Source organism: Corapipo altera, unplaced genomic scaffold (assembly GCF_003945725.1).
Source record: "Corapipo altera isolate COAL_440 unplaced genomic scaffold, ASM394572v1 61016, whole genome shotgun sequence".
Taxonomy (NCBI): Eukaryota; Metazoa; Chordata; class Aves; order Passeriformes; family Pipridae; genus Corapipo; species Corapipo altera.
In genome coordinates this window covers 205,904-214,270 of record NW_020885063.1, presented here as the reverse complement: position 1 = coordinate 214,270, position 8,367 = coordinate 205,904, and the positions used below count along the sequence as shown (strand labels likewise).

General features: G+C 48.9%; 1 protein-coding gene across 1 annotated transcript in view; it reads right to left on the bottom strand.

Moving 5' to 3' along the window:
- Positions 1–5,008: 5,008 nt before the first annotated feature.
- Positions 5,009–8,367, bottom strand: part of NFU1 (NFU1 iron-sulfur cluster scaffold) — an 11,260-nt gene continuing 7,901 nt past the window's right edge. Inside the window, exons 6-8 of the mRNA XM_027669028.1 lie at positions 8,199–8,262; positions 5,973–6,147; positions 5,009–5,241 (exon numbers count right to left, since the gene is read on the bottom strand). Of these exons, the coding sequence (XP_027524829.1) occupies positions 5,194–5,241; positions 5,973–6,147; positions 8,199–8,262 (287 nt within the window). The 3' untranslated portion in view covers positions 5,009–5,193. The remainder of the gene's footprint in view (positions 5,242–5,972; positions 6,148–8,198; positions 8,263–8,367) is intronic.

The following is an 8,367-nucleotide window of genomic DNA, read 5'->3' as shown; positions in this document are numbered from 1 at the left end:
GGGACGTGGCAGCCGCAGCCGGGCCCGCGTCCGCCGGGAGGGCCCGGGGAGGGCCCGGGGAGGGCCCGGCGCGGACAAAGCAGCGCCCGCCTCCCCCTCGGGGGCCGGGAACACCCCCGGGACACGGGGAGGGCGAGGCCGCGCCCGGAGCCCCCCCGGTAATTCCCAGCGCTGAGACAGGGGAAGGGTGGGCCCCTTCCTAGAGCCTCCCTCCCGGAATTCCCACCCTGAGACACGGGCTGGGGGGGGGTCTGTCCATTCCCAGAGCCCCTCCCCCTGTAATTCCCAGCTCGGAGATACAGGGGATGTGTGTCCGCTCCCTGATCCCCCCGTAATTCCCAGCCCCGAAACACGGGTGCTGTCCGCCCATTCCCTGAGCCCTCCGGTAATTCCCAGCCCTGGGATGCTGGGAGGGAGGTCTGCCCGTTCCCTGAGACACCCCCACCCCACCCCGTAATTCCCACCCTGAGACATGGGCTAGGGGGTCTGTCCATTCCCTGAGCCTCCCTGGTAATTCCCAGCCCTGAGATTCAGGGGATATTCCCTGAGACCCCCAGTAATTCCCAGCCCGGAGACAATGGGAGGGGGGGTGTGCCCATTCCTAGAGCCCTCCGGTAATTCCCAGCCCTGAAACACGGGAGGTGAGTGACCATTCCCTGAGCCCCCCCCCCGGTATTTCCTAGCCCCAAGATACAGGGAAGGTTGTGTCTGTCCCCTGAAGCCTCCCCCAGAAATTCCCAGCCCCAAGACACAGGAGGCTGTACCCGTTCCCAGAGCCCCCGCTGCTAATTCCCACTGACACCAGTCAGGAGCAGCACCCTCGGGATCATCCCCAGGCCTTTCCACAGCCGTCAGCACTCGCAGAGGACCGAGTTAAGAACCCGAGAGCCAAAGGGCTTCTCCAGGCTCGGGCAGGAAACAAACAGCCCCTCTTGTACCCCCGTGACACAGCGTGAATCCTCCCAGAGCCACGTGGCCTGGCCTCTCGTTTCCTACTCTGACTGCTCTACAACAGCACCTATTCAGAAGCAAGAGAAAGGAACCATCAAGACGAATCTGCAAAGCAAACCAGGGCCGGGCACCAGTGACAAAGGAGGACATCCCTGCAGCTGGAGAGCTGTGACACTGTCTGCCTGCAACTACCACCATCAAACCCTGCTGGAAAACTTATTAAAAGCCTAAGGCTACAAAAGAGAGCAATCCCTTAAGAAAAATACCATTCATTCAAGTTTATCTTACTCTAAATTAAAGTCAACAAAGAAATATTTCCTTAAAAAGCCCTCAAAACAACGAGCAATGTGAGTGCACATCAAAGAACCGGCACAGGGCAGATTTTGAACTTGCTGCTGGAACCTGGCTGAATGGAGCAGCGAGAAGGTCACAGATCTAAGGAACACCAGAAGCTCAGAGCCAGCGCAGAGCCACTTCCCAGCTTTTGTTCCAGCGAGGGCACCCTGTCCCTGGATGGCTCTGCAGAGCAGTGCTCTGCCATCCGAGCTGTTGGTGCTTCAACCCCTCGCTCAGCTGGGATGAGAAAGGCCGACTTCACATCCTCAGTTTTCTTCCACTTCCCTGTCTTCCCTTAGGAAGGGGAGTGTCTCGTGGCACTGGAAGCTGATTTCCCAGGTGAGAAGGGAACTGTGGAGCCCTGGGAAGGTGTGAGCACCAGGAATGCACACCCTGCACGGCAGAGCTGCTCTCCCTGCTCAGCACTCACCCCCCAGGTTACTGATCCACAGGCACTCCCCATGCACCTCCTGCTCTGGTTCTGTGCTGGGAATTCCTTCCCTTCCCTGCAGCAGCTCCAGGACTTGGTATCACTGATGGAATTCCCTAACGTATCCTACAAACCTGGAATAACGCAGGGCATTGTCTCGATACAAACTGAAAGGCTGCACCAGGAGTGTAACCAGGGATGCCCCACGCTCAGCTCTGTCAGCAGCACAGCAAAGACCCAACTGCACAACCTGAACCTGGGCCACACCTGATGTTATAAAAACCAACCCCTCAAACAGAGAGTAACCCTTCATTTGCACTCGTCGGTTCCTCAGAACTCCACACACACAGAAATCCAGCTCCACGTGTTTAATCCTGAAGTGGCTATTGAATTTTTTGCCCATAAAAGCCAATATTTCCCACTATGTAACTTGTTATTCTGAGGTTTGCTGTACATACAGGACATGCTGTTACTATTATGTAGTAGTTCATGTGGATGTAAAGTGCAACTTACCACCAGACAGAGAAACGTGAGAAGTTTCCCAAACTCTCACCCATGAGCCTTTGAAAATTAACACTTGAAACAGAAGCTCTGGCTGAAGTCCTGAATTTTAGACAGATTGCAAACTACCACCCCTTGGAAAAGAGTTATATCCCTGATATATAACCAGATTATATTATTATATCCCTGATAACCAGATTAACATCAGGTAATGTGAGTGATTTCCTCCCACATAATGTGAGGGCAATTCCTTCTAGAAACTTGGGATGAGCCACATCCTGACAAAAAAGACGTGTCCACCTGCAAACAGTTATAAGACAAGAGTTCAGATGGCTGTAAATAACTTTTCCTATAAGGGAGGGCTAGAAGAGTGCCTAGGAAAAGTGAATGCATGTTGTGTTTCCTCTGACATGGGTGAAAACAAAATGCCTCCCTGGCAGACTTAACTCTGCACTTAGCTACTGCACACCAAGGATACCACACAACTTCTTTTGTCTTTAAAAACACACCAGAATAATTTCAAGCAGCCATTACTACTTTATTTAAAGTAGTCATTATATTTACAATGACTAACTGCAATTTATAGAAAGACTTCACAGCCAAAAACCTCTTGCTGACCTGAGAGGCTTCCCAGCCCCAGCTGAAGGGCCCTCTTCAAACACAGAGCTGAGAACAGCCCGTCCCTGCCCCAGAGGATGTGGCCACTCACCCCCTCCCAGGCTGAACAGTCAGGACTATGTGCCCATGGAAGGGTTTTTGGGTGAGTGGAGCAGATGGGACACCTCTCCCCAACAGGGATTCCTTCCATGAGCTGAGCTGTTCAGGGCTTGGAAGTTCACACAGAAGCTCCTGCTGGTCTGGGCTGATGCTTTCACCCCACTGGGCTATCAGAGCACTGGTGCTCGTGGCTGTGGTCAGTGCTGGAACACACCTGGGTTTGTGCTGCTTCCCAAGGGAGAACTGGCACTTCCCACCCTCCCTCTGCTGTGGTTTATCCCGAGCTGGAGCCCCCACTGCCTCATGCTGCCCTGAGGGCTCTGGGGTGGGGCAGAGCAGATGCAGGAGGGTGGGATGTGTTGTGACCTCCTCTCCCCAGGGCAGAGCTCGAGGAACCTGAGGACACACAGGATATAGGATGGACATGGAATCTTTTCAGGCTCAAGATCACAAGGTGCTTAATCTTCACCCTCTTACACACAGGCTTAATTTGGTCCTCTCTGTACAAATCAAACCCCCATTAAAAACAAGACTGGAAATGTCCCTACAGTACCTGGAGGAGATTAGTACTGCTTAACTGAAGAGTAACCACCACATCTTTCATAGACACATTTTATTTTACCACACAAAACAGCTACTTTGCTGTTTAGGTTTTGGCTTATACAGTGCATTAAATTGAGAAATCAGTCCTAAAAAGGTCTCTTTTTGAGAAACCAGACCCATGACTCGCCATTCTGCGGTTTGCTGATGGAGAACAGGGCACTGATGTTTGCACAAGCTCTCTTTTGGGTAGTCTGAGCCTGCCTTGAGGGGAATTTTGTCATCAATGCACTTGTAAGATCAGGCACTGTGTACTTCATCACTGGGTAAAGAAAACATGGTGATTTCAGACCAATTTCCAAATCCTGAGTGGGTAATTTAAACTACTGTGGGTTATTACTCTCCATGAAAGCTGCAGAAATATTTAGCTAAAATATTTCTTTTCAGATTTCTAACAAGCAATATGAAGTTTATGGCTGCCACATGCTGATGAGCTGCTATGTAAAAGATTGTCCACCAACTGAACTGATCCTGCTTAGGGACTCAGTGGAATAATAACCCTGGCAAGGAGTGAGAGAGGGGAACACAGCTCTGTCAAATCCTTGCATGCAGGGAACACGAGCACAGGCCAAATAACGACCACCAACTCAGCTCGGTGGGGCAGCACAAAGCAGAAACAGTATTTCCACTCCCAAAGCCGTGCTGGAGCCAGGCACCAGGAAGAAATCCTTCCCACACACACAAGTAAACACAGTTACTCCTCGCAAAGCCCCATTTATGTATTTCAGTGTCAGAACAACAAATATTTCCCTTCCCCTGCTCTCCCAGATGGAAGGTGTTGGCCCTGCCATGTCCCCGGGGCAGCCAAGTTCCTCCCGGCCCTGCCGGAGAACAAACAGGATCCAGCAGGAGCAAACAGTCCTTCTCCTGCCATCCAACCGCCATTCCTGCCCTCAAGCACTGCACTTTCCTCTGCAAGGTGGAGAATTACGGCCTCCAGAAGCTTTTGCATGTTTAAACAGACCGCTAATGGTGGCTGAACGATTTTACTTCTAAATAGGCTAATTAGCCTCTCTGCTTATGAAGCTGACATCTTCTTCTAACATTTACTTTAAAAGATATGATTTCTGTAACAAACAATTCACATCTTTTGTTGTTTTTTTTGCTGTTTGCACAGTGGCAATGAGCAAGCAGGTAACTTCCCCCAAGTGATGGCAGTGTTACATCCTCTAAAACCAACAGCTGAAGTTATGGGGTATTTTTCACACACAAAAAATTGACAGGAATCAAAAGCTTTTTAAAAAGACTTGATAAAATTAACATTCCTGATTCCCCAGTTACAGAGCAAGGGCAGAGTCCTGCCAGGCCCATGGAGGTTTAGGGGAATAAACATCTATTTCTATTGCACAGTCACAAAACTTGACTTCTGCCTTCTCTTTTTTCACTCTTGAATTATCTGTATGAACCAACGAAGAGAGACCTCACCGTTTTTCAAGCCCACCATTTCTTTCTTAAGACACAGTATAACGGAGAGCAAAAGGATTGTTTTTAATGGAGGGCATTTAATAAATTAGTGGACAAGCTGCTTACACTGATGACACACTTTCCCAGGGAAGTGCAACTATGTTTCTGAAAAGGCGGCTTGGGTTGTTCCTCAGCACAAAGATGGTTTACACACACCAGGAGGTAAAGGCGTGTTTGGCCACAAATGATGCAACTCAAGTAGAATTTGCTTCTTTCTCCACGTCGTCATCGTCGTCAACAACCTGAAATCAAACCCAGAAGTGGTTTAGGTAAACAGTTTAAACTCTCAGCCCTGCAGGATTTATTACATCAAAGCCCTGCTGGGCCCGAGAAGAACAGCAGTTATCCCACAGCCTGAACGACAACAGGCACATGAAGGATGTGAGAAAAACCTGCAACCCAAAATGCCACAGGAAATGTGGCTGAAATAATGGGAGCTGGTCAAGTTACCACAAAAGACAGGAAAACAATCACTACAGGTATCAGATATTTCATGAGAAAGCAAAAGAATCTGCATTTCAGGGGACAGAAGCTCGTTGCTTTTTATCATGTAAAGTCAGCAAAGCACATGGGTAACTGAAAACAGTGTCCAGGTCTGGGCTCCTCGGCAGAAGAGGGACATGGGCATTTTGGAGAGAGTCCAGCAAGGGCTCACCTCCCTCAGGCTGCTGCCAGCACCATCAGCAGCTCTGCCATGAGGCACAGGCTGCTCAGGGGCAGCCTGGCACCCTCCAGGTCCTTGGCTGCCACGCTGCTCCCCAGCCAGGCAGCCCAGCATGGGGGCTTGGACAGGATTTTGCAGTGTTCCATATCCTTTGCCAACATACAGCTCCGGACTTGGAAACCCTGACTTGGAAACCCACATCTCTCCATCCCGTTCTTTCCCTGAACTGCCAACCTGTGCAGGCTGGAAAGGGACAAAGCCCTCCTTTTGCACTGAAAAGAAACCAGCTCTGACCCCAGCCCAACCCACCTGTTCCACGCCTTCCACCTCGGGGATGTAGAACTGCAGCATGTTCTGGATCCCGTTCTTCAGGGTGATGATGGAGCTGGGACAGCTGGTGCACGAGCCCTGCAGCTTCAGCTGCACAATGCCATCCTCAAAGCCTTTATAAATCACATCACCACCGTCCTCCTGCACCGTCGGCCTGGTGGGACACGAGACTCAATTCACAGCCAGTACACCTGAAATATGGATCCTTCCAGAAACCCTCAGGAAAGCCACATTTAACACACACAAAATATAGAGTAACTGCAGCCCTCTTTCTCTGCAACCACATGGTTCAAATTTCCAACACCTCCTACTTTGCTGGACTCTCTCATGTTGACAGAAACTATTTTTCCATCGGACATTGAGCAAAATACTTTTGCAATGAAAGCAGCAGTGTATGAAGGAATCACTGACATTTTAGGGGAGAGGGTAAACAAACACCTTGGAGCAGAGCTGGATCCACCCTGCACAGACACACGGGGCTGCCTGAAGGCCCTCCCCACATGCAGGAACTGCCCAGTTATTGCCAGCACTGCTGGGGTGTGTCCTACCATGGGGTGCATGTGCAGCTGGCACCTGTGATAAGGAGTCCTGAAGTCCTTCCATAAATAAATATGCAGTTCTCCACAATTTACTGAGGACAGAAAATAACTGCAACTATAGAAGCTTAATCCTGCTCAGGGGTGAAGGAGCCAGCCCTGATAAGCTCCCCCCAGTGCCATTAGCATTTCTGCAGCCTGCTCTCCCTCTGGCAGCCACAAATGCCCAGCATTGTAGCTGGGTCCCCATAGCAACATTTTTCCAGACCAAGCTAAAACCATCAAGTTACTCTAACAGAAGCTCTTTATACTGATATCCAAAATAACTCTTTGAGAACTACAGTCCTAAGAGAAAAATCCGTCAACCTGACACATTTATTAACTCACCACAGCAAATTATCTCCGTTCCAGAAAGCCAAAGACCACGATTAAAAATTCCATTTTTCTTATCTGAATTAACTTTAACACACTACAGGACTTTTCAGATTGACATTCCCTCCATCCTGCACCTTCTGACAACTTCTATGCATGTATTTTTGATTGACTGAACAATAAATGCTCTGTGTGTACCCTGGTTTATATATAACCTCTGTCAACTACCCTGCCATGAAATGAAGGAAGATACTTCACTGCTCATATTCTCATCAACAGCTTCTTGGTCCACCAAGGGGTACAGGGGGAAGGAAATAAAAGAAAGAAAAAGGTAGGAAAACCAGAAATTTGGGCAGAAATTCTGTGCCTGTTGCAGAAGGGCACCGGGAAATCAGGGAGTGACACATCACAGGGAGCTCAACCCCCCGGGTACCCAGCACAGGCAGGGCCTCCTGGATGTCACTGTCACACCTTTACACAATGTCATTCTGGTTCCAACACCTGGGACATATGTTTGGGAAAAATGTTCCAGCTTTTTTCTATTTTTCTTCCTCTTTCAGGAAAACTAACCATGTGTCAGCTCTGAGATAACTGAATTTTTAAGTAAAGTGATATCACTTTAAATGCAGCATCTAAGAAAAAACCAAAAAGGCCCAAGTTCATCATAATTTCCACGATTTTGACCCACAAACAAGTTTCTGGTTCCTGCAGTCTGTGAGCTGGGGAAGATGTCACCATCAGATACCACAGCTCCACAAACACATCAGACATCTCCTCCTCTACGTAAAATGTCAAGTTGCTTATTCCTTTCAGTTCCTTTGGAAGGCAATTAATGAGCACAAAAATAGCCTTCAGGTAAACAACAAGATCCAGAGCCACTCTTGAGACTTCATTAGTTACCACCAGTTTGTAAATTCAAGCTGTGTTAAAGCACCAATAAAATCACAACAGAATGGAGGGACAAAATCCACTGAAGCCCAGACAGAGAGGGAAACCCACTAGTAAATACTCCTTCAGAGTATGATAGGAGAGTAAAAACTACTTTGGGATACTTGGAAGGGAAGGACGAGAAAAAAGTAAGAACAGATATTAAAACAGAGAAAAAAGAAGTGCCTCTAAAAGCAAATATTGTGTAGTTTTCATCATTTCAGCTGCATCCTCAGCTGGGCCAGCTCTGCCCTTTAACCCCCCCAGGTGCTGAGCCAGGAAATCACACACCCCAAGGAAAATCCCACTGCTCCCTAAACAAATCCAACCCCAACACTGACTCACTGATCCAACAAGGTTCCCTGTTTACCTTATCCTTGTATCCAGCAGCTCCTTAATCATCAGCACAACTTCATCATCTTCTTCGGAAGCAGCTTGGGGAGAGAAGGATGTGCAAGTCAGGACCTGGAGAGAATTCCAGTAGGATGCTACCCCTGGATATCCATGGATTCCAGGAGGATTGCTGACCCTGGATATCC